The sequence below is a fragment of the Remersonia thermophila genome, chromosome 7 (genome assembly GCF_042764415.1).
Source record: "Remersonia thermophila strain ATCC 22073 chromosome 7, whole genome shotgun sequence".
Classification (NCBI taxonomy): Eukaryota; Fungi; Ascomycota; class Sordariomycetes; order Sordariales; family Chaetomiaceae; genus Remersonia; species Remersonia thermophila.
In genome coordinates this window covers 1,276,038-1,299,416 of record NC_092223.1, presented here as the reverse complement: position 1 = coordinate 1,299,416, position 23,379 = coordinate 1,276,038, and the positions used below count along the sequence as shown (strand labels likewise).

The following is a 23,379-nucleotide window of genomic DNA, read 5'->3' as shown; positions in this document are numbered from 1 at the left end:
TGGATGTTTCCAGCAACTCCGACTGCGCTCCACCACCGCAACAAGGCAGCACCAAGCCAAAAGTCAGACGCCAGAAGCCAGCAGCCAACACACACAAGGATGCAGATGAGATTCTTCGTCCATCCATACAGGGGTACACCAGGGAGCCCACGGTTCCTTTCCATCCATCCGTCTTTGTCAGTCCTCCCCATGAGCAGCCATCACCACATTCCCTGGTACGGTTTGGTTTCACTTCCCTTGGCCATCACCCCAAGCAACATCCCAAGCGAGAGTACAGCACTGCGACAGCAACCCTCATCTTCGAAAACAGCTGTGTGACCCAAACAGCCCCTTCCTTCTTCTTCTTCTTCCTCTGTTGTTGTTGATGATGCATCTCTCGATTCCAATCCCAACACCGACCCGGCAGGTCCGTATTTTCACCCTCTCGCCGTTCTGCTCCTCTTCAACCCTCGTACACACACCCCCCACACGTGCTCCCTCCCCGCCATCACCCAACAGGATAGTAGGTGAAGTACAAAAATAACCCAACAGAAAAGAAGACAAAGAACTAAAACAGGTAGTGCTAAATAGGTAGTATGCCCATATCATCCATCCCCTCCTTCCCCTCCCCCAAGAGAACAAGTGAACCGCGAGCACCGTCTAGAATGCAGAAGCGTGATTAATGATGCCTTACCTTACCTTTGTATATACCCCCTCCCCCCTTCCGTTTCCCCTTCTCTTGCTCGCTTCCCGAGTGCTTCCCTCATCCCCCCTTTTGTGTTGCCCAAGAACCTTGCGCATTTTCCTCTGCTGTCCCGTCGTTTCTCTCTCCCTACTCCAACAAAGATTCATCAACTTCATTTCTTCTTGTTCGCCGTCTTGTGCTCCTCCAGCTTTTCAGCCAGCTCCTTGGCCAACTCGGCCGTCTTGACCTGCAGCATCCAAGTCTCAAGACCCTTTCCATCATCCCTCGCCGCCGGCACCTTGACATACTTGGCATCCGCCTTGTACGTGAAGTCCGGCAGCACGAGTTTGTTGAGCGCCACATTCCCGCGAGGCTCGGCACGCAGCAGCATGCGCACCGCGCCCGTGGTCTTGTGCTTGAGCAGTCGCAGGGGGCCGACGCCCTGGACCTGCCAGGGGCTCTTGCTCTTGGCTGGCTTGTCCGCAGATTTGGAGCCCGAGTCGTCTTCGGAATCGCCATTACCGCCGGAGGGGCCAGTGACCAGCTTGACAGCCTTGGCACGCACCTCAAAAACGGCGTGTTCCTCCTCTTCCCCGGGCCCGCCTTCGGTTAGCGAGATTTGCTCCTGTGGTGCGTCATCCCCGTCAGCGTCTGTTCCTTGACCAGTTTCAGCAGCAGTGGCAGCAGCGTTGGCGGCCGACGGCTCCGGAGTCGAAGCCGCCGGCGTTGTAGCGAGACTTGAAGCGCCGCCGAACGTGAAAGGGGAGTCTGCGCCGGTTTGATTAATGATATATTCGATCGATGGAGAGGGATGCCACTTACTTGTACCTGTTGAGGTCCCCCCGCCAGGCGCTAAGCTGCTGCCAAAGATGGGTGCTGCTGTAGGGGGATTCTGGCCAAAAACAGGAGGGGTGCTGGTCTGGGATGACGCTCCGAAGTTGAAGATGGAACCTGTTGCGGGCTGCTGGGTAGAAGCGTCGGTTGTGCTGCCGAAGCTGATGGTGGGGCCGGCGCCAGCTCCAAACGTGAATGGGGTGGTCGACGCCGGCGCCTCGCTACCGAAGGTGAAGGATGAGGGAGCCGAAATGGTGCCGCCGTCCGAAGCAAAGGGGTTCTTGATGGCCCCGTCGCCGCCGCCGGCAGAGAAGGTGAAGGAGGCGCTGCCGCCAATCCCGAAGATGGAGCCGCCGGCTGCCGGCTGCGACGTGGGTGTCGAAGCGGAAGCCCCGAAATTGAAGATGGACGTGGACGGGGGCGCCGTCGTGGCCGGCGGGTTGCCGAAAAGGCCGGCGGGCTTGCTGTCAGCAGCAGGAGCAGCGCCAAAGAGGGGCTTGGATTCCGTGCTGGTGGTAGTGGTGGCCCCGAACAGAGGCTTCGGCTCGGTGGTCGTAGCGCCGAACAGCGGCTTGGGCTCCGTCGTGGTGGCACCAAAGAGGGGCTTCGACTCCGTGGCAGCGGCACCAAACAAGGGCTTGGGGGGCTCGGTCGTAGTGGCACCAAACAGCGGCTTGGAATCGGTCGGGGCAGCCGGCGTGGTGCCAAACAGGCTCTTAGTCTCGGTGCCCGACGACGCCGGGGTGGTGGAGGCACCAAAGAGATTCTTGGTCTCCGTCGGGGCAGCCGCCGTGGTGGCACCAAACAGACTCTTCGTCTCCGTCCCAGAGGTGGCCGGCGTGGCAGAGACGCCAAACAAGCTCTTCGTCTCGGTCGGGGCGGGAGTGGTCGTCGCGCCAAACAGAGGCTTCGTTTCGGTGCTCGAGGCCGTCGGAGCGGTGGTGGCACCGAAAAGAGGCTTGGGCGCGGTCTCGGGGGCAGCGGCAGAGGCCGCGGAGCCGAACAGGAAACCGGGAGGCTTGGAGTCGCTACCAAAGGTAACCTTCTTCGCCGGGGGCTCCTCGCTTCCAGAGGCAGCCGGAGTGGCCGCCGCACCGAAGAGGTTGGTCTTGGGAGGCTCTGTGGAGAACAGGGACGTGGCAGGCTTATCTGCCTTGGTCTCGGTGCCCTCAGGCTTACCAAACAGGCCACCGAGCTGGGGCTGCGAAGCGGGCGTCGCCTCGGCCTTGCTCTGGCCAAACTGGAACAGATTGGTGGTCTTGGGCGCCTCGGCGGCGGGCGCGGTGGTGCTCGTCGTCGTCGGCTTGGCGCCGAACAGAGACGGGGCGGCAGCCGGAGCAGAGCTGGACTCCTTAGCTCCCGACTCCGTCGGCTGGCCGAACGAGGGAGTGGCAGAGGCGAAGAGGTTGTTGGTGGCCGCCGGGGCGGTCGAGGTGCCAAAAAGGGATGCGGTAGCAGACGGCGCGTCCGCGGGCTTCGCTGCCGAGAAGAGGTTCGGCTTGGCGCCATTGGTCGTTGCCGTCGAGCCGGCAGCCTCCTCGGCCTTCTTAGGCGGAGCTCCAAAGAGGCCTTGGGCGGGCGCCTCCTTCGAGGCTTCCGTCGCCGGCTTCTCCGCAGGCTTGGGGGCTGTAGCGGCAAAGTCAATGGTGGAGGTGGTGGCCGGCTTGGCACCAAACAGCGGGGCGGAGGTCGGCGCAAACTTGATCGGAGTTCCAGCGTTCCACGTGTTGTTGGCCGGGGCGGCGGCGGGCTGTTGCTCTTTGGCCGGGCTCACAGACCGCGAGAGGGCCGAGGAGGCGAACAGGTCGGTGCCTGGAGGGACCTTCCTCACCGGCTGGCCATCGGCACCCCGGGTGATGCGGTCGAAGAGGCTGCGGCCCTGCGAGCTGCCTCCGGCATCCGAAGATGCCGATGACGTCCCGTTGGCGAGCTGGGACGCCGGAGCGCTACCGCTCGCCGACTCTTCCTCGCCCTCGCCGGCCTCGTGGCCCTCCGACTCATCCTCGTCGGCGTTCGAGCTGGTCTCGCTGACCTCGTCGGCCTCGGCGTTGCGGCTGCTCTTGCTGCCATCCGAAAGGTGGCCAAAGAGATTGCTGGTCGCGGCGGCCTTGGGTGCGGCGTCAAACAGCGACTTGCCGGTCTTGGGCTTGGAGGGGTTGAAGGCCTGCGTGCTGTTGGCGATGCTCTCAAAGACAGACTTTGTGGCGGACGGGGCCGGGCCGGGCTTCTGGAGCTTGGCCGGCTGGTTCTCCTCGAGCTCGGACTCGGCTTTGCGCTTGTTCCTAGCCGGGGACTCGGGAGCGCGGGCGCGCTTGGCAGGCGAGGCCTGCACCTTGCTCGCCGTCGCCGGCTCCAGCTCCTCATCGGCCTTTCTTTTGCCCGTGCCGTTCGGCTTGTACGCCACGACGTCCGTCTCGTCTTCGGAGTCGGGGATGCCGTGCTTCTGCTTCCACTCCTTCTTGACCGCCTCGGACGCGCGCACCGTCTTGAACTCGTACAGACCATACCGGAGCATGATCAGGCTGCGGCTCTTTTCGTACTCCTTGGCGAAGTTAAGAATGTTGATTTTCCAATCCTTCTTGGTAAAGACCTCGTCGGCCGCGTACTTGAGCCGTCGCAAGTCGAGGATGCAAAAGAACTGGCGCCTTTGGAGCTCGTCAAACTCGGGAGGGCAGAGGTGGGACAAGAACTCGTCGGCATAGATGGAGCCTGTCCGGTTGGGATCGTGCGGCACCTCTCGAGCCATCATCTCGCCCGTGATGTGGCGCGGCGGAGACGCGATCTTCATGTTGAACAGCTCGGACGGGCCCGTGCTGGCGAGGATGCGACCGTTCACGTCGGGGGTCATGCCCCTCGTGGGGCGACCGGGCGTCGCAGGAGGGAAGCTCTGGTTCATCGGGTCGGGACCACGCGGCGCGTAATTGGAGGATCCGTGCCGTTGATAGAGCGTGGAGGACCGGAAGATGTTTCGCGACGTCGAAGGCGCGCCAGAGAAGCTTGTCGACTTGGGAACGTGATTGTAGGGGGCGCGCGATGTGGCCGGAGCCGGAAGGGCCGGCGGCGCCTGGCTCTTGTACGGGTTATCGCCGGGCATCCGCCTGGGCGGGCCGCTGAGGGCGCTCGACGGCCGGTGCGGGATCTCGCTGAAGGAATGGCTCTGGGGCAGCTTGGACGACGGGCCCTGCGGGCGATCAATGATTTTACGCGACGCCAGCTGGGCCGTGGTGGCGCGTTTCACCGGGCTGTTGGGGGCGGCCACGGTGTTGAGCTGGCGCTGCGCGCTCGTGGTCGCGTTCGAGGCGCCCCTGGCCGACAACTCGGTCTGCGCAGAGCGGTCCTCGGCAGGGGTCGAGGAGCTGCGGAAGAGACCGGTGAAGGCGAAGAGGCCGCCTCGCTTCTTGGTCGGAGCATCCATGATGGGGATATATGGGTGTTGGGGATGGGGAGCGATGTCGCGAGAAACGACGACGCGATGCGACGCCGAGAGGTATCGAGTTAGATGCGATTACCACGAAGCCGAGGCCATGTGCATGCGGAAAAAAAGACCCGGCGCGTCGTCAGTAGTCGCGTCCGATCTGATGAAGTGGGCGGCGGTCAGGTTGTGGGCTGGGGAGAAGAAGGTCTGGGGAAATGGCGCGGTCCGATCGCGATGCTCGGACACAGTGGACACCTGACGGCCACGGCGCGCTCAAAACAGACCGGGATTGAAGGGGCAAAATGACAACAAAGGACTCGTTGATGCCAATGGAGGCGGCAATCGAGATGGGAGCCCACGGTACCGTGGTTCCTGGCGTGGTGGCCGATGAAAGAAGGGGCGGCACCAAATGAGATGGATGGGGTGTTGTTGTTGCGTGGTGCTCGGAGGGAGCAGCCTTAAAAGACCGATGCTCAGCTCGAGAGCCAGAAAAAATTGACGGGGGAGAACGCGCGGGTAGCCGGACCCTGGTAAGGAGCGTGTGCACGGGCCAACGTGAACGGGGGTGTGGGGCTCCTTCGCGCCTCAGGCATTCAGAAGTCCATGCCAGCTGTCGCAAACGGCTGACCCATCTCCCTAGGTACTGTGTCACCTTGCAAGAGCCTCAGGCCTTCCAAGCCCAGAAAGGCGGCGGCAAGGGCTGGAAGGCCAAAGAAAGCCCAGAAAGAGACCACCCGAGGCAGCCTGCTTATTGCCACCCTCAAGCCTCGTCAAGCACCAGTTCTCTACGATGGATATGGCGTTTTCTCTCGCCATGAAAAAAAATTGTTCAGCATCGTTTTCCAGCGTGCCCGTTCCAGAGATATCCATCTATCTGCCTGCAGGTAACATGCCACACAGCGCCGGCTTACTTATTGTTCCCCCCCTTGGGTGAACCTGCAGATGGCAAAAAGCAGGACAGCCAATCATTTCTGATGGCCCGGGATGGAAAGTGGTTGTGGGTGTTGGGATCCCACCTCTCACTCTGCTTAGTACATGCGAAGGCAAATCCAGCGGTAGTGCTTCACCCCGCAGCAAGATTTGCTTCTCCAGTACATCGTACAGCCAAGCTTTGAGACAAAACAATGCTTTCAATGCCATTGACCCATTGTTCGTTGGGGTGTTGGATCCAACGCCAGAGCCATCCGAACAGCCGCTCACCCTCACGCGTTTCCTTCCAGCACCCGGGTGAACTTTCACGCCCAGTTTCTGGAGGGTTATATAATCCAGACTTCTCCTTAGGTAGCTGATGCACTTCTATGATTGTCTCTCCTGGCTCCTTTGCAGCGTTGCCAAAACGGCCAAAAACGGAGAGTCTTCATGGGAACGCAGGCGAGCCTTGACATGGGCCCTGAATACCTCGCTGGATGTCTTGAGCTGGTTCTCCGTAGACGCCGTGCGCCTGTGCACCTCATATGCCCACTTCCAGGTTCCCTTCCCTTCCCTTCCCGAAAGCATCTCAACAGTTTGGGGGAAGTATTGACAAGCGATGTCCTTGACGTGCGTTGTCGCCTGTTCGGCCCCACCTTGTCCGCTCCTGGTCCCAGTCTGCAAGGTCCAACAGATGCCTCAGCTCTGGGTGCAGATTCAGGATTCCTGCCGATGAGAGCACGCCGTGGCAGACACAATCCAGCAGGCTTTTCAACGTCATGTTTCAATTCATGCTGTCCGGTGGGTATTGCGCGCTTCAACCGGGACTCAAAATACATGGATTAATATGATACAAGAAACCCCTCCTTCGCTTGAAACACAGCCCCTATCCCCAAAGACACCTGCATCCAAACCCTCCATCCCTCGCTGCAGTTGATTAGAGCTTGGCCTTGGTCTGGGCCTTCTTGAGGATGGGGTCGAGCTTGGTGGCCTTCATGACGTCACCCTTGATCTTGAGCTTGCCGGCCATGAATAGCCGCTGGGCGTTGGCCTTGCCGGTGATGAGGGAGGTGAAGTCCGCATCCGAAAGGCTGAGGGTGACTGGGGAGCGGGCAGATTGTCAGTACCGGAAACGCATGGCCAAGCCATCTGGACGAGAGATTGACGCACCATTGGCCTTCTCGGGCAGGCCCTTAAGGACGGCGCCCTTCTCCTTGAGGTCGATGTGCCAGCTGTCGGTCTCGCCCGCGGCGTTCTTGAGGGTGAAGGCGAAGACGGCGTTGCCCTGCTTGATGGCATCCTTGCGGTCGGCCTCGCTGGCGCTGAGGGCCGCGTTGATGGCGTCGAAGGCAGCCGAGGAGGGGAACTTGTCTGCATGGACAGGAGCGTTAGCTGTCGGCCATTGGCTTGCAGGTTGCGCGACATCATTTTCGGTCGTGCATCATCCGGAAGGCCATCGGGGGTGGCGGCATCGATGCTTACCGTTCTTGAGAGACATGGTGACGGTGTTTAAAAATGAAGAAAAATCCAGGTGTACCGATAGAAGAGGGTATCAGGTGATGAGAAGCAACGTCGGCGTCGTATGGGGACGGTGGTGACAGCTGGAATTGATAATGATGATGATGGAGGAGGAGAATGCGACAGTTGTCCGGGGTCCGGGAACGGTTTATAATGGGCAGCGGGATGGCTGACGCACTGGTCGGCGAACGGTTGCGTTGGACGCTAGGGGCTTTCGGAGTAATGCATGTGATAGGAAACCTCGGCGCATTCCTTGGAGCCGCGACGTTTTGCCATGTCGGAGTAAGCCAAGCAACACCATGTGCGCCTCCCGCTTTCCCCACACCGGGGATGCCATTTCCCCACACTGTCTCGGCCAGGTGGAAAGTACTGTATCAACATTCCCGTTTCGTTGGAGTTCGTCAAGGCTTATCAGGAGCAGCCAATAGACCAGCGGGCGTGGGTGGAGGAGAGAGGTTCAGCAAGCCTCCATTAGCAAATGGCAAAAAGGACAAGATCGTCACTTTTGGCCTCTTGCTTGCCCTCCTAAGCGTGGAAGCGGGAACCCTGCGTTCAGGACCGAGGCTTTGTTCAAGCCGAGTCAAGCAAAAGTAAGCAACGCCTCCCCACATGAAGAACTCGAGGAGGAAACGGCAAAAGAAATCGACGTGGGCCCGATTCGAACGGGCGCTCCCGAAGGAACAAGATTTCTAGTCTTGCGCATTAGACCACTCTGCCACCACGCCTTGGAAAATTCAACAGCGCGACTTGGGCATACGAGACCCTCCGCTGCCAAGCCTTCCCAGGCCCCTTGGCCCCTTACCGCAGCCACATGTCCCGATCCATAGCGCGACTGGCGTGTCCTGAACTTTGAAACCGCATTCCTTCCCACAAGCTGTCCCCATCCTGTTGCTCGTCGACGCCAGCACGCGCGCGCACACACATACACGTACACAAATACTGTCTTCAATTTTACCACGATGCCGTTTCTCTAGGAACCAGCAACAAACAATTGCTGTTCCCACGGATATCGTAAACCCTGACCATGTCGGCCTTCCTCTCGCTCCTTGGCTGGAGCTTCCTCCCCGGCGTAAGCCCCTCACCCCTCTCCCTCATCTTCGCATCTTCTTCTCCCTCGCTAACCCTTGCCGCGCAACAGCTCGTCACAGGTTGGACCCAATCCCTCTACTACAGCATCACCATCCGCGCCGGCGACCCCAAACCCCAGCCCGGCACGCCCCGCTGGGCCGCCCACCGCCGCCGCATCCACATCGCCGTCGTCACTCTCTACCTCCTCTACACCATTTACGAAGCCGACTATGAGCTCCAACGTGCCGGCACCTTTTACACCGACCTCGGCGTCCCCCTCGCCGCCACCGATCGCGAGATCAAATCCCGCTTCCGCCGCCTCGCCGCCCTCTACCACCCCGACAAGGCCACCTCAGGGGCCGGCGCGGCGGCAGGCCAGTCCGAGGAGGAAATCAACGCCTTCTTTGTGCACCTGAAAACGGCTGCCGACGCGCTCACCGACCCCGCCAAGCGCTTCGCCTACGAGCGGTTCGGGCCCGAGGCCGTCTTCTGGCCGCGGTGCGTCACCGTCCGCGACTTTGTCACGCGCGGCGCCCAGGCGCTGGTGCCGTACTACGCCGTCGCCGCGCTGTTCATGTACGGCCTGGGCCTGCTGGGATACCTCGAGTGGGGCAAGTACGAGCGCTGGCTGGTGCTGGCGGTGGTGTTCCTGTTCGAGGTGCACACGGTGACGCGCCCCGGCTTCCCGCCGCTGCTGGAGAAGCTCGTCAACCCGCTGGTGACGACCCTGTTCGGGCGCGCGCCGTACTTGCCCTTCCAGGCGGTCTCGCTGGCGCGTCGGCTGAGCGCGACGGTGTACATTGCGTTTTCGCAGATCGGGCCGTTGCTGACGGCGGATACGAGCAGCGGGCAGGTGGTGGTTCAGACGAACGCGGGGGATAACGAGGTTGCGTTGAGGCAGGGGTTGGATCGGTTGGAGGGCGCGGTGAAGAGGCTTGACGCCGACGCGGCGAGGTTGCTCGAGACCGAAATGGCGCCGTTTGCGGGGGACGAGGAGGTGCGTGGCACCGTGGCGGCCAAGGTGAAGGAGTGGCTGGTTCAAAACACGATTCGGTCGGATCCGATGGTGCGAGATGCGCTGGGGAGGTCGTTTGCGAAGCGCAGGATGGACGCGCCAGCGGGGGCTAGGGGGACGCGGTGATGTTATCTTTTTTGTTAGATGGGATGTACCAGGTTTTGCTGTTTCTGTGTTCGCTAACTATGGCGCTGGGGAAGCAAGCGAAGGGCGTTTGATAGACGGGATTGTATTGATTCGAGTTCGGATATCCGTCGAATGGGTTGTACTTTGGGGAGCGTCGTTGTGACCAGGCACGCCCGCCATGGTATTCGAGACCCAAAAACAACGAACCAACTTCAGTGATACACCATCAGGCTAAAGACAGACCTGGACCTAGCAGTCAAGGAGTGGGGGGAAACACCAAACACTGTTCCTGCTGCATGTTGGCCTCTTGGCGACGGCTCCAACAAGTCTACGCTACGTGCCCAGATAACTTCCGGGTGGGTTGCGGGGGGGGGGGGGGGCTTCAGTGACGAACTGGGTTCCAGATTGGACACGATCAAAGAGACTACGGCTACATGTTGACCCCCCTTCCCCCCCCCCCCCCCTCCTCTGATTTCACTGGTCTGCCTGTTTGGTATAAATAACTATAGTAAATACGCTTTGGCATTTGTGCGAATCCAGCACCGTACAAATGCTGGGCTGAGAAAACCACCTAGGTAAATACTAACACATCATCGGCAACAATTTTAGCACATCACACAACGCCGAAGGGAAGATCAGCCTCAGGCTCTGAAACCGATTGATAGAAAGAAGCTCAAGGTCGACAAGATACATCATCCCTCCTCGACGACATGACCCCAACCCCTCCAAACATCCAGCTCCTCGCAAATCTCCCTCTCACACTAAGCTGCAACCGCCTTCAGCGTCACATCCGTGCACGACGAGCCCCAATGCGTTTCCGACCCCATCATCAACGACGACCCGCACCGGAGGAGCCTAGTCCACCCGTTCGAGGCCTCGCACGAAAGATTGTTGTTCGCATCGGACGTGCAGGTGATCGGGTAATGGCCCTGCTTGTTGGCGGTCGCCTCGGTGACGAAGAGCCAGCTGCCGGAGCTGCCCGAGGTCTTCTCCAGGTACAGGCGCAGGCTCGTGTCGGTGGCCAGGCGCGGCTGGCCGCCCGCCGTGATGAGCCGGATCAAGGAGCCCGAGAAGCCCGTGCCCAGGATGGAGGCCGTCTTGGAGGTGCGCGAGACGGTGACGGCCTTGTTGGCGTGCTGGGCGGGCGTCGAGACGCGGAACTCGACCGTCTGCGTGGGCGCGAGGGAGGTCACGGTCGTGGTTACCGTCCTGGTGCGGACGCGGGTCGAGGCGGTGCGGAGGGTGGTGGTGCTGGTGGCGGTGATGGTGTGGACGACGACGCTGGTCACCAGGACGGTGGCCGTCGACTCGCTCACGGACTCGACGGTGACGGTCGCCGTGGTGAATTCGGTCGAGACCGAGGTCACGGCGGGAGCGATGGTGGTGATGGTGGCTCCCGCCGCGGCGGTGATGCACTCGCAAGCCGACGAATACTCCTCGAGGCTCGGGCAGTTGGTGGCCGTCGGGAACAGAGGGGTGCTAGAGCTGGTGGTCGAGGACGAGGTCTCCGGCTCGGTTGAGGTGGACTCGGAGGTAGGCTCGGCAGACGTGGCCTCAGATGTAGGCTCAGAAGTGGCCTCCTCAGACGTAGGCTCGGCAGAGGTGGCTTCCGAAGTGGGCTCGGCGGAGGTAGCCTCAGATGTCGGCTCAGAAGTGGCCTCGGAGGTAGCCTCGGACGTAGCCTCAGACGTAGGCTCGGAAGTCACCTCCTCAGTGGGCTCAGCAGAGGTAGCCTCAGACGTAGGCTCGGAAGTCACCTCCTCAGTGGGCTCAGCAGAGGTAGCCTCGGTGGTGGGCTCCTCAGTGGGCTCAGCAGAGGTAGCCTCAGACGTAGGCTCGGAAGTCACCTCCTCAGTGGGCTCAGCAGAGGTAGCCTCGGTGGTGGGCTCCTCAGTGGGCTCGGCGGAGGTAGCCTCAGACGTAGGCTCGGAAGTCACCTCCTCAGTGGGCTCGGCGGACGTGGCCTCAGAGGTAGGCTCAGCAGTGGCCTCGGTGGTAGGCTCAGCGGAGGTGGCCTCAGATGTAGGCTCGGAGGTAACTTCAGTAGTAGGCTCCTCAGTCGGCTCGGCGGACGTGGCCTCGGTGGTAGGCTCCTCAGTAGGCTCGGCGGACGTGATCTCAGAGGTAGGCTCAGAAGTGGCCTCGGTGGTAGGCTCAGCGGAGGTAGCCTCAGAGGTAGGCTCGGGGGTGACCTCGGTGGTAGGCTCCTCAGTGGGCTCAGCAGAGGTAGCCTCAGACGTAGGCTCGGAAGTCACCTCCTCAGTAGGCTCGGCGGAGGTAGCCTCAGTAGGCTCGGCGGACGTGGCCTCGGTGGTGGGCTCCTCAGTGGGCTCGGCGGACGTGACCTCAGAGGTAGGCTCGGCCAACGACGCCAGCGTGGAGGACGACTTGGGCTTGCAGGCGGACCGCTTCGCCCTCCGCTTCTTCCCCTTGCCTTGACCCGCCGTAACCGTCGCCGTAACCGTCGTGGTGGATGTGGTGGTCCTGGTGTAATAGGTCTTGGTCGTAACCACCGTGGTGGATGTCGTTGTCGGCAGCTCAACCGTTGAGTACGACGTGCTCAGCGTCACAATCACATCGACGTAGGTGGAGGTCTCGGTGCTCGTCGTGTATGACGTTTCCACAGGGGTGCTTGACGGTGGTCAGTATAACCATTGTTCGCAGAGTGCCAGTGGTCATAGCGTAGAGGTAAAGCGCCAACGTACAACGTCTCGACGACCGGGGCCCCAAACAGCGAGGTACAGGCATTATACTGAACAGGGCCGTTGCCGTCGGTCAGGCCAATGACCTGGGACAGGCACAAGTTCACCGTGCACTCGAGATCGTAAGGATTGACTGCCAAGAACATGATGGCTAGCTGGTTGAAACGAGTGGCAATGGGCGCAACAACCCAAAGGTATCAATCAAAAGGAGCGTGATGGCCGAGCAGAGGTCGGTAAGAGGAGGAAAAGAAGAGGAGAAGAGCCAGAGGCTCGGCTCGGTCACCAGACAACTTTCACATTTATACAGAACACCCTCCTTCTCGTAGTTAGAACCCCCTGGATGCTTGTCCGTTGCGAGCGCCTCGCCTCACCCCTCGCAGGCAACAATCATGGGGTCGGTCATGGAGGAACAGGCCAGGAATCAATATTTGGCAACAAGAAGCGCAATGCCCACCTGGATCCGGTCGCCTGGCTCTCCCCATGATCTTCAAGCTTGGACACAAAGTTCCCGGGAGCCAATGAGGGTGTTGGCCAGTGAAATTGCAGATTGCCAAAAACGGTGACAGCACGGTCGCCAAGGCCCATGAGGCTGAAGATGCAGGGGGACCTAGCTGACGATGGGGGGGAGACACGACAAGCAGCGCGACAAGATGTGGGCCAACGCGTTGTGAATAGTGCACACAATGTGAATCCTGATACACCAAGGCCCGATGGACGTCGTCCACCTGGAGCCGACCAGTGCCGATGAGGTTGTCGTCATCGAGCTTGTCATGCTTATAGCGGAGCCATGTTGCATCAGGAACAGGTTGATATGCCAGAGGTCAAGAACGTGGCAAGAGAGACAACGCCATGCGGTCTGTTCGAGGCCGCCGCGACATGGTTCCATCGACCATTTTGGGGGGGGGGGGGGGGGGGGGGATGCTTGCTGAACAACCAACAACCTTGTGCTTTTCTCCTGCGCACAATCAACTCTCCGTGTGCGTCCATGAAGGTCTGTGTGTCACATCAAGAGCCGCCTGCTGATGGCCCCCAACCATGCCTGTGGACCTGAAGGAGGACGATCATACTGTTGGCGTGTCGTCAGCTAGCCCAGCCTGTATTCGGGTCAATGGACGGCGGAATCTTGGCTTGCTTGTTGATGAGGTTCGCGCTTTTGAGTGTTGTCAAATGAGAGCCAATGTCGGACAATTAAGTCGGTTGGGCTGACAGCGCTTCCGCAACGGTTAACGGCGGGTAACAGTTATACACAGTAGACTTTGCAAAGAAGTAACAAAAGTCAAGGGGTGCCCGGCAGCCTCTTCCATCTCTACACACAAAGCCTGGTCATGCTGGCTTGCGTCGAGTAGTTATGAATGAAATGAACAAGGTGCCACAAAAGCATAAAAGGGATATGATGAAAAAGGATTGTGTAGAAAAAATATGATGTTTTTCGACGCGGGCCTGATTCGAACAGGCGCTCCCGAAGGAACTAGATTTCGAGTCTAGCGCATTAGACCACTCTGCCACCGCGCCTTGTGCTTCGTGGCTACAAGTGGAATCTTTAAGAAGGACCGTTTGGCAGACCTCGGAGCTTGGCATCCCAGACCAACTTCCAAATTGGGCAACCTCGGCAGCCATGGGCTATGGAGGTTGGCGAGAGACTTTGACAGCAACCGCATCCCCAAAATCTTGGAGATCGTCGCGAGTCATCAACAAACAAGTCCCCATGGTTTCAGAGGAGGACAAGGCTGTGGAACGTTGCACATCTCGTAAATGCAAACACCCACATCTAAAAACACTCTGCTGGTACTTGTCAACTTGGATCGGCATGCGGCATGGAGAGAATGCATTGTCCTCCAGACTGCGTACTGTAGGAGAATTGAGAAGGCATGCTCGCTCGGGTCGCCGGTTTGGCCCCTCACCATCGCCTTCTACACGTAATGGGAACAGAATGATAGCTATGTAGGTAACTAGCAAGGACAAGGTGCGAAGAGCAACTAGGTATGGGGTTTCTCCTCATTTGTCCAACCAACCTGAGATGTTAGGAAAGCTTGGAAAGTTTGGGGCTCGACGCCAACCCCTCATCCCTCATCCGTTGTCTCCAACTTGCCAGTGCCTCGGTACTTCATCCCAATTTACGGGGAACCTGGTCCCTGTAATGCGGGGGGCCAAGGTGCTAACACTGGATGACCAATCGGCAGGGAGGGAGGCTCGCCTTGCGGTCACCACCCTCCGTTGATGGTGCAGCAACGGTGTAACTCAGTTCGGGACGGACCCGACGTCACCTTGGAAGCATGGCGAAGTTCCGTGCTGAAGGAATGCCCGATGAGGGAGGGAGAGAGAGAGAGAACATAGAAAAGGAGACGGAGAGCATCAGGTCAATCATACGTCGACCACATCGACGACGTGCTCACAACCCACTTCCTTGGGACTCGGAACACATCCTGGATCGAGATCGAGGCGGCCGGCCTGGTCCCGCACCAGCTCAGGGGGGGTTCCTGCAAGCGTCGTATTTGTGCTAGGCTAGAGACCTGACCAGGCCTCAGATCTTCTCCCATCACCGAGGCATCTCGGGACTGCGGGGTTCTTTACTCGCTTGGAGGCAGGTTGGTGGTGACAGGAGGGGGGAACTATTCTGTAGTTCCAGTCTACCAACCGTCTTAGTCTGGGGGAGGGGTTGCTCCAATGTGGAGGACGTGATGGCACATCTGGTCATTTTTCCGTCTTCTCGTTGTTGTCTCTTCCCTTGCCACCAAGGAACCGGCTCCGCTTCACACGTCTACAAGTACGCGGCCGACGCCCGCTGACGCCCTGCCGTCTCACGGCTTTTCTGGTCTTTGGTGCTTACTCACCTCCCCTGCATCTCATCACCACGTAGGGAAAACCGGCCAGACCACTGCCCCCTGAACCATTGCGTATTATATCCCCTTGTTCCTCACCACCAAAGGTACCTATACCTCTCTCCCTCTCCCTCCTGGTATTTTGTACACGTTCCGCTGACGGTCCAGCTGGCTGTATACACCTGGGAGGTCCTTCAAGATGCCCATCTCCTCGCGCTGGCAGGTCCCCATCCCGCGCTGCTCCTTGCAGCAATGGATCTTCGGCTCGGCCAACAAGCCCTTGGGCGACAGCAAAGCCTTCATCGACCCTGACAAGCCCGAGTCCAACTACCTGACCATGGAGGACTACCGTCTTCTGGCCAAGCGCGTGGCCCTCGGCCTTCAGCGCGAGGGCCTCAAGAAGGGCGACCGCGTGCTCATCTTCTCGGGCAACAACATCGTCTTCCCCTCCGTCTTCCTCGGCGTGCTCATGGCCGGCGGCGTTTTCACCGGAGCCAACCCCACCTTTGTCCCGCGCGAGCTGGCGTATCAGCTGCGCGACAGCGAGGCGTCTTTCCTGCTCGTTGCCGAGCACGCGGTCAAGACGGCCCTCGAGGCCGCGGCCGAGGCGGGCCTGCCCAAGAACCGCATCTTTGTGCTCAGCACAAGCACCTCGGTGCCCGTCTCGCAGCTGACGAGGGCGTTGGCCCCGGGCCCCGCGGCGGGCAGCAACGCCGCGGCGGCCGCCGGCGTTCGGCACTGGACAGAGCTGCTGGCCGGGAACCTGACCACGGCCGAGACGTGGAGCTGGGAGGAGCCGGCGGACCCGACGGAGACGACGTGCTGCCTCAACTACTCGAGCGGCACCACGGGCGTGCCCAAGGGCGTCGAGATCACGCATTACTCGTACGTCGGCAACGGCGTGGGCGTCGTCCACATGACCAGCCTGCGCAAGGACCACGAGGAGAAGCTGAAGCGCGATCGGGGGCTCTGCTTCCTCCCGCTGTATCGTACGTCCGCCGCATCCTCCCGGGCCTGAAAGCCCTGGGTCGGAGCATGCAACGCAGCCAACTAACCGACCGCATTTTCCTGCAGACGCCTACGGCCAGACCTACTTCATCGCCAACCTCCCCTTCCTCCGCATCCCCGTCTACGTCATGCCCTCCTTCTCCTTCCCTGCCATGCTCTCCCACATTTCCCGCTTCCGCATCACCACCCTGCCCCTCGTCCCGCCCATCGTCGTCCTCCTCGCCAAGTCCCCCCTGACCAAGCAGCACGACCTCTCCTCGGTCGACAGCATCGGCTCCGGCGCGGCCCCCGTCTCCCGCGAGGTCTGCGAGGAGGCCGAGCGCTTCTTCCCGCCCCTCCCCGACGGCAGCAAGCTCGTCATCCGCCAGGGCTGGGGCATGACCGAGGTCACGTGCACGGCGCTGGGGTGGGACCCGACGACGGACGCGCCCCCGAGCGCCGGGGTCGGCGAGCTGACGCCCAACTGCCGCGCCAAGCTCATGAGCCTCGAGGACGGCGGCAAGACCGAGATCACCACCCCGGGGCAGCGGGGCGAGCTGTGGGTCACGGGCCCCACGCTGCTCAAGCGGTACTGGCGGAAGCCCGAGGCCACGGCCGAGACGGTGGTGGTCGACGCCGACGGGACGAGGTGGCTGCGCACCGGCGACGTGGCGTTCGTCGAGTCGTACGACCCCGGAGCGATTTTCCACGTCGTGGACCGGGTCAAGGAGCTGATCAAGGTCAAGGGGAACCAGGTGGCGCCGGCGGAGCTGGAAGGCGTGCTGCTGGAGAGCCCGGACGTGGCGGACGCGGCGGTGGTCGGCGTGACGATTCGCGACGGCGAGAAGGGCAGCGACAGCTGGGAGGTGCCGAGGGCGTACGTGGTGCGGAGGCCCGGGTCGAGCGCGACGGAGCAGGACGTGGCGAAGTGGATGGAAGGCAAGGTCGCGCCGTACAAGAGGCTGGTCGGCGGGGTGGTGTTTGTGGATGCTATTCCGAAGAACCCGGTGAGTAACCCCGTGCATCATCATCATCATCATCATCATCATCCTCCTCCTCCTCCTTGACGGCAAGGCAAACAGCTAACCGCACATTCTCCCCTGTCTCCAGTCCGGCAAGATCCTCCGCAAGCAGCTCCGGGACCGGGCACAAGCCGAGGTGGGCAAGACGTCGAAGCTTTGAGTAGACACGCAAGAAGTGTGTCGAGTGTTTTCCGTCAGTCATGTTTATCCATTGATTGGCGCTTCGCTACCGGCGGGTACTTGAACCGGGCGGTTTCAGGTGCTCCAACTATCGAGACCCTTCTGTCCCAGCGGGGTTTCTGGCTTGATTGTTTGCGAAGCATTTAGCAAGGATACCCGAATCGGCTCCGATCCAACAGGGCGATCAGGGTTGGATGATATCCGCCACGAAGACCGCATGCATCTATGTCAATGCGGTATTATCGGTTGGCGAGGTATATGCTCAAAGTTAGCATCATTGCTCCAAATTTACGACGAGTTTCTTCTCCTTGTTCATAGCACCAGAACATGGCTGCTACATAGTTTTCTTCTCGTGGCCCCGCATCGCCGTTCATGGACAAAACGTCATGGGTTTGCAACATCCCCCATTTCCCACTCGATTGCAAATGTGGCTTTCCTGGAGCTCTGTAGACAGACATGGCGTCCTGATGTTTAGGTACTTACTGATCGTTGCATCCCCACCCCCACAACCCCGCGAGGCAGATGAGAACCTGGAAGTGCCTACGGGCCGGCCCTCACTCAGGAGGAGGCTGATCACAACAGGCATCTAGTCATTACCCCGATTCTCAATCATATTCACATCCTAATGAGACTTCACGGGCTCGCAAGTTTTCGAAATACAAGATATATTTCGGATTTTCTAAGTTTATCTCGCCGAGAGTTATCACCAGAAACGCAGCGCAGAGTGACCTTCATGACTAGGGCAGTACGAGCGAGCGGAAACCTCCAAATTCCTTCAGAGCTTTCGGCTCACCCAACGTCCCATGCCATGCTGCGGGGAGATGCCCCGCATTTAGAACAGCTTGTGCTCCAGGGTCATGTCCGACTCCGGCTCGAGGCCGATGCAGGCGCGGAAGATGTTGGCCAGGGCGGCGCGCTGCTTGGCAAGGGCATTGACGACCGGGGTGCCAGGGGGCGTCAGGGGAGCCTTGAGCATGTAGCTGAGGACGCTGAGGACGCTGTGGAAGCTCTTGTAGCCCTTGGCGCCCTGGGCCTCGTTCGAGTGCAGGCGCCACTGGAGGCGGGTCATGAGCTCGGCGATAACGACCAGGTCGATGATCAGAGGCGACGCGAGCAGAGAGTCCTCGCAGACGTTGGTGATGCTGAGGAGCCGGTTAGCAAACAGGTCCTCCCCTCGCGCACTGGGCAGGTAGGTTTGTGACTTACGAGATGGTTTGGTGGCCGCCGAGGAAGATCTCGCCGTAGTACTCATCCAGAGCGCGCTTGCTGTCGCCAACGGCCGGGACGTACTTGATGACGACAATGTGGTCGGGGTGCTCGCCCGGGGCGTACAGGACCGAGTTGGCAGCAACCATGTCGTCGACCACGTTGGACTTGGAGATCTCCTTGGAGCGGAACTGCTTCTGGGAGCTTAGGTTCTTGCCATCGTTGTTGCCCAGGTGGTTGTAGCTCGAGATGGCGGTGAGCTTGATGCCGGCGTTGATGAGGAAGTCGACGAGGGCCGACTTCATCTTGGTCTGGCCGGACTTGAAGTCGTCGCCACCAATGAAGGCGCCCTCGCGCTCGGCGAGCTCAATGGCACCCGGGACGAACGTGTTCTGCGGGGAGCCGTTGATGAAGGGAGCACCCTCCAGGATGGACGCCACCGCGAAGACGGTCGACGGGGAAACCTCCTCGTGGCCGTTCTTGATGGCGTTGAGCAGGTTGTCGGCCGTGTCGTTGACGCCGGGGATGATCTCGGCGAAGCGCTCCGTGTTGGCGGTCCACTGCACAATAACCTTGTCCAGGTTGTTGGCAGCCTTGAACTCGCTAGCGGTGGGGGTTAGCGGGCCAACGATCAACACACAGCAAATAATCCTGGTTCACGTACCGGATGTCCTTGCGGATCTGCTCGACGTGCTCCCAGCAGGCCTTGCTGCCCGGGATCAGGTTGTCGGCGCGATCCTCCTGGTTGGCCGCGATGAAGTCGGGGTAGTAGATGGAGGGAAGGGGAACCATGGCCTCCATCTCCTTGCGGACCTGGTCCTTGAGGGTGGGCTCGAGGACCTTGGCGCGATCCATGGCCTCGGCCAGGTTCAGGCCGCTGATGTCCCAGCCGCCAATGACGAAGTCATTGGGGTGAACCATGGGCAGGATGTCGTGGAAGGGAATGTTGACGTCCTGGCCGGTCTTGGCGTCGGTGCCGAGCTTCAGGGTCGAGCCCATAACGACGGAACCGTAGTAGTTGGCCTTCTGGAGACCGTCACGGGTCTGCCAGGAAAGGCCGCGGCGGTTGGCAATGATGCCGGCGGTCACGGTCGAGCCGTTGTTGCCGCCCCAGCCGACCAGCATGACACCGAGCTTGGGGACCTTGGTGTCGAGCTTGAAGTCGTAGACCGTTTCCTTGGGGGTCACGATCCGGGTGCCATCCTCGCCCTCCGACACCTCGGTGGTGCGGTAGGTGTAGGTGGAACGGATTTCGCCGTCCGCGTACACCACGTTGGGCGAGTTGACAACGAACTTGGGGCGAGCGGCGACGCCGTTGCCGTTGGCGTGGCCATTGGCGCCGTTGGTTTGGTGTCCACCACCGTTCGCGGAGGCCGCGTCGATCTCAGCGTGGGGAGCCATGGTTGCAGAGGAAGTCGGAATTAAGGTCGTTCTGGAAGCCGAGATTTACTGTGTCTCGATTGAGTCCGCTGCACCTCCGGGCGAGGCCGAGCAACGGGCTCCTGCGAAGGGGTGATGGACCCTGGAAAATGAGTGTAAGCACGTGATTGGGGACGTCAAGTGAGCAGGCAAACGAGCGTGGCCTGGCCGAAGCGGTTGATTTGTGTGTTGATGCCGAGAAAGGAAGAGGAGGGCAGGGAAGAAGAGGGTGCGGAGAGAGGGTAGGTGTCTTACGAGTTGAGAAGGTTGGAAAACGTTTTGACGGTTGGAGCCGACCGCCACTCAAATCGAGTGCGATCGAGGACCAGCGAGTAAAGGTTCAGGGAGGTTGGGAAAGAGGGTTTTGGCAATAGGTGCCTTAGGTTCAAGGTTTGTTTGGTCCGAACTTGATTTTTTTGGTAGGCAAAAAAGGGCGGGAGGAGCGGGAACGGAGGAGAAGGGAAGGCACTGCAATTTATAACGTCAGGCTGCTGGAACCCACAATTCACACTTGGGACGGAGGGGACTTTGGGGGGGGGGGGGGGTGGAATGGGTCCCTCCCAACGGGCCATTTTTCTTCGCGAATCTGTTTTTCCCTAGGATTCTTCCTTTAACAAGGCGGTGAGATTACGCTAATGCCTCCCCAAAGCAACGTCGACTTTGCAGTGTTGCACACCCGATGTGTCTCGTCTCCACGTTGCCGGCTTGTTCGGGCGCTAAAGGACGTGATTGTCCAGGTTCCCGTCGCCATCTCGATTTCTGTATTGATCGACATCGGTGGGGGCCAACCGCGGCCCTCTGGGGAGTCTGGAGACACCAATTACCTCCTGGTCCAGGACCGGCCTCGAGCTCCCGACGGAGTGACGGACAGACAAAGCACCGGCCCGGCGGCGACGACCGACACCTCATGTCTGTCTGGGATGGAGTGGCATGGAAGCATGCGGAAGGGCAGGGGAGGCGAAGGATGCATGTTCCTGACCCTCCCGCCTCGCCGTGCACATACCCTCCGACCAGCCAAAGGCATTGACTGGATAGAGAGCCCTCCTAGGGTCCACCAGGAGTCGACTTACGACGACGAGGATGTTTGGGGATTGTTGGTTTGCTGCTTGCACCTCCCACTATTGAAGCTCCAGGAGCGTTCGGAGTCGGCTTCGTCACGGCTGACAGTCTTATCCCACCCCCGGACAGGCTGCGTCGTCCTGCACGTTCCGTCCCATCCCGGGTTCCCTAATGTTGAGCCATGGAGGTTCGGAACCCCTCCCCCGCCAATGAGCCCCCCAAGTTTTGTCGTCGCATGCCCCTCCACTAAGAGATAAGTTGTACTGGAGGCGTCAAAAGTACATGATCGGCTCCTCTTGTTGGCGGGGCCTGATTGCGGGGCAGGGGGTCCAGCTCCATCGCTTGGCCGCGGCCCTTGATTGGTCGGCTGCCCGAGATGCCGCTCGCCGAAGCCCCTCGGTCAGACGAGGGTCCCGGCCACTTCCGGGGACCGGGCAGGCAAACGATGATGTGCTGGATTGTTGAGATTCCCGAGGGGCCCCGGCGGCAGACCCGGATCCACCAGAAAGGCTGCAGCACCCGTGCTCCTGTAAAGGGGGGCAGGCTCCGAAAAAGCGGGAGGCCAATCCACGTGTCTGTGCGGCTAGTGGTAACTATGGTGACCCCTGCACGTGATGTGCACCTGGTATTTGATGTGGTCCGGCCTTGGCTTGACCCACCTGGCTTTTTCCTCCAATCGATCGAACTTTTGGCACTAATTCTACAGAATACGTCGACTGGAATCAATCACGAAGTGAATCGATCCAGTCCTTTTCTATAATTATATATGTACGGTCTTATCAAAATTATCTTTCCCAGATGGGATTGGTGAGGGAGATGACCCAGACGACGAGCCCTTCCTCTCGCGCTCGTCAGCCATGCACCGAATATCACGGATGCCCAAAGAAGGCCTACTGTAGCGTATATCCACATGTATGTGTATAACGAGCGATGCCGGCGTGGAAATGCGGGACCTCAGCATCATCACGGCCATCATTGGAGACTTCTTGGGTCATCCACTCGGGTTTGTCCGCTCGGTCGAATCCCTCTTCGTGTTCGGTCGACCGGCAAGGACCCGAACGCTGACCCCCACGAGGCATACATACATACCCACATACATACATACATACATACATACATACATACACACGGCGCCTTGGGATGCCGGCGGTGGCCGGCCGGTGCTTACCTTAGGTAAGGTAGGTTGGGAACAAATCCAATGCGCCTCCTGAGGCGCACTTGCTGTTGGTCAGAGCGGCACAAGCGGTGAAAGGTGCAGCGAAAGAACAAGGATCCAGAGCATATAGTTGTCTCTGATATGCTTCCCTTCCATGACGACATGCTTAGGTCAGGGTGTCGAAAGCTGTTGTCTTTCCCTCCCAGGCACGCCCAGAACCTTGTTTTGGCCCCTTCTCGCATGGCAGAAAACGCCGCCGGTTTGCCGCAACCTGGGGCCAGGTTACGCCAACCTCACGTGCATTGCAGCACGCAGTACGACGCAACCAACAACCACCCACACCCACATCCTGCCTAGGTAGTTCCGCCGAAGAGCGGGTCGCCTTCGGCGTTCGGACCACGGCTCGCGAGCATCCCGCGCTGCATGTCCTGCCTTGATCTCGGATGGCTCGTCATGCAGCAACCGCAACCTCTGGGCCCCAATGCGCAGCTGCGTGGTCCAAAGGACGTCCTGCCCCCCCTCCCCCCCCAAACCTATCGCCATCCCTTCTGGGCATGCAAGATGCTGCGCCCTCTCTCGCCGCAATATGCGCAATGGGACATGTGGCCCGTGAAGCGCGATAGGTGACCCAACATGACCAAATGCGGGGTGTGCAGTGCAACACGCATCACCCCAACCGCTCGTTCCTGCAGGTTGGCCTTCAGAAATCCTGCACCCTCAGCGCCCGGCAGTATACGGCGGCTGGTTGGCTCTCGTCGTACAGCATCCACAGCACCCGCTCGGAGATCGGAGGAGACATGCGAGCGCAGCGCGGGGGCGGGGGCGGGGCGGGGTCGACGTTGGCTTGCTTCCGGCGGCGTGCGTCCTGTATTAGATTGCGGCCCGAAGGATTGTTGTTGTTTGCAAGAGCGCGTACGTCTTAATGCTATAAATATTGAATCGAAGCTCTGGTTGGAGTAACAACAAGCGAGGTTGTGGGGTTTGGTCGGGCGGTTGATGGATGACCGCTGAGCTCTCGATGGTGTGATGCTCGCAGCCGGCCCTCCGTCGGCCGGCAGGTGGAGTAAACTTCGTCGGACTCTGGTCATCGTCTGAGATTCCTGAGAGGACAGAGTGGGGGGCTATAGAGTCAGGGAGAACCCTATCGACAAGCGTTCAACCCTCGGCTGCGCAATGGTCCCGACTCTCTCGTAGTCGTGATGAGGGGCTAGTGCCGGTGCCGCTCACACGATCTCGGGATCGGCAGGCGGGGAGGGGGATGAACTCGTGGCCGGCCCGTG

The 23,379-nt window shown here is 60.1% G+C and overlaps 6 protein-coding genes and 2 non-coding genes across 8 annotated transcripts; 2 read left to right on the top strand and 6 right to left on the bottom strand.

Annotated features, from left to right (window-relative positions):
- Positions 1–836: 836 nt before the first annotated feature.
- VTJ83DRAFT_7327 (uncharacterized protein) lies at positions 837–4,913 on the bottom strand (the record flags this gene model as incomplete). The annotated part of the gene is made up of 2 exons (XM_071014137.1): positions 837–1,432; positions 1,487–4,913. The coding sequence occupies 2 exons, from the start codon at positions 4,911–4,913 to the stop codon at positions 837–839; spliced, it is 4,023 nt and encodes a 1,340-aa protein (XP_070863544.1).
- Positions 4,914–6,759: 1,846 nt separating this feature from the next.
- VTJ83DRAFT_7326 (uncharacterized protein) lies at positions 6,760–7,320 on the bottom strand (the record flags this gene model as incomplete). Its single annotated transcript, XM_071014136.1, has 3 exons — positions 6,760–6,923; positions 6,993–7,193; positions 7,305–7,320. 3 exons carry the CDS (start codon positions 7,318–7,320, stop codon positions 6,760–6,762), a joined length of 381 nt encoding a protein of 126 aa, XP_070863543.1.
- A 663-nt stretch (positions 7,321–7,983) lies between these two features.
- On the bottom strand, positions 7,984–8,065 carry VTJ83DRAFT_t160. The gene has a single exon. It is a non-coding gene; the product is annotated as a tRNA-Ser (tRNA).
- A 299-nt stretch (positions 8,066–8,364) lies between these two features.
- On the top strand, positions 8,365–9,549 carry VTJ83DRAFT_7325 (uncharacterized protein; the record flags this gene model as incomplete). The annotated part of the gene is made up of 2 exons (XM_071014135.1): positions 8,365–8,409; positions 8,479–9,549. The coding sequence occupies 2 exons, from the start codon at positions 8,365–8,367 to the stop codon at positions 9,547–9,549; spliced, it is 1,116 nt and encodes a 371-aa protein (XP_070863542.1).
- A 761-nt stretch (positions 9,550–10,310) lies between these two features.
- Positions 10,311–12,397, bottom strand: VTJ83DRAFT_7324 (uncharacterized protein; the record flags this gene model as incomplete). Its single annotated transcript, XM_071014134.1, has 2 exons — positions 10,311–12,180; positions 12,255–12,397. 2 exons carry the CDS (start codon positions 12,395–12,397, stop codon positions 10,311–10,313), a joined length of 2,013 nt encoding a protein of 670 aa, XP_070863541.1.
- A 1,284-nt stretch (positions 12,398–13,681) lies between these two features.
- VTJ83DRAFT_t159 lies at positions 13,682–13,763 on the bottom strand. The gene has a single exon. It is a non-coding gene; the product is annotated as a tRNA-Ser (tRNA).
- A 1,506-nt stretch (positions 13,764–15,269) lies between these two features.
- Positions 15,270–17,239, top strand: VTJ83DRAFT_7323 (uncharacterized protein; the record flags this gene model as incomplete). Its single annotated transcript, XM_071014133.1, has 3 exons — positions 15,270–16,059; positions 16,145–17,064; positions 17,168–17,239. 3 exons carry the CDS (start codon positions 15,270–15,272, stop codon positions 17,237–17,239), a joined length of 1,782 nt encoding a protein of 593 aa, XP_070863540.1.
- An 852-nt stretch (positions 17,240–18,091) lies between these two features.
- On the bottom strand, positions 18,092–19,866 carry VTJ83DRAFT_7322 (uncharacterized protein; the record flags this gene model as incomplete). The annotated part of the gene is made up of 3 exons (XM_071014132.1): positions 18,092–18,401; positions 18,466–19,068; positions 19,130–19,866. The coding sequence occupies 3 exons, from the start codon at positions 19,864–19,866 to the stop codon at positions 18,092–18,094; spliced, it is 1,650 nt and encodes a 549-aa protein (XP_070863539.1).
- Positions 19,867–23,379: the final 3,513 nt, after the last annotated feature.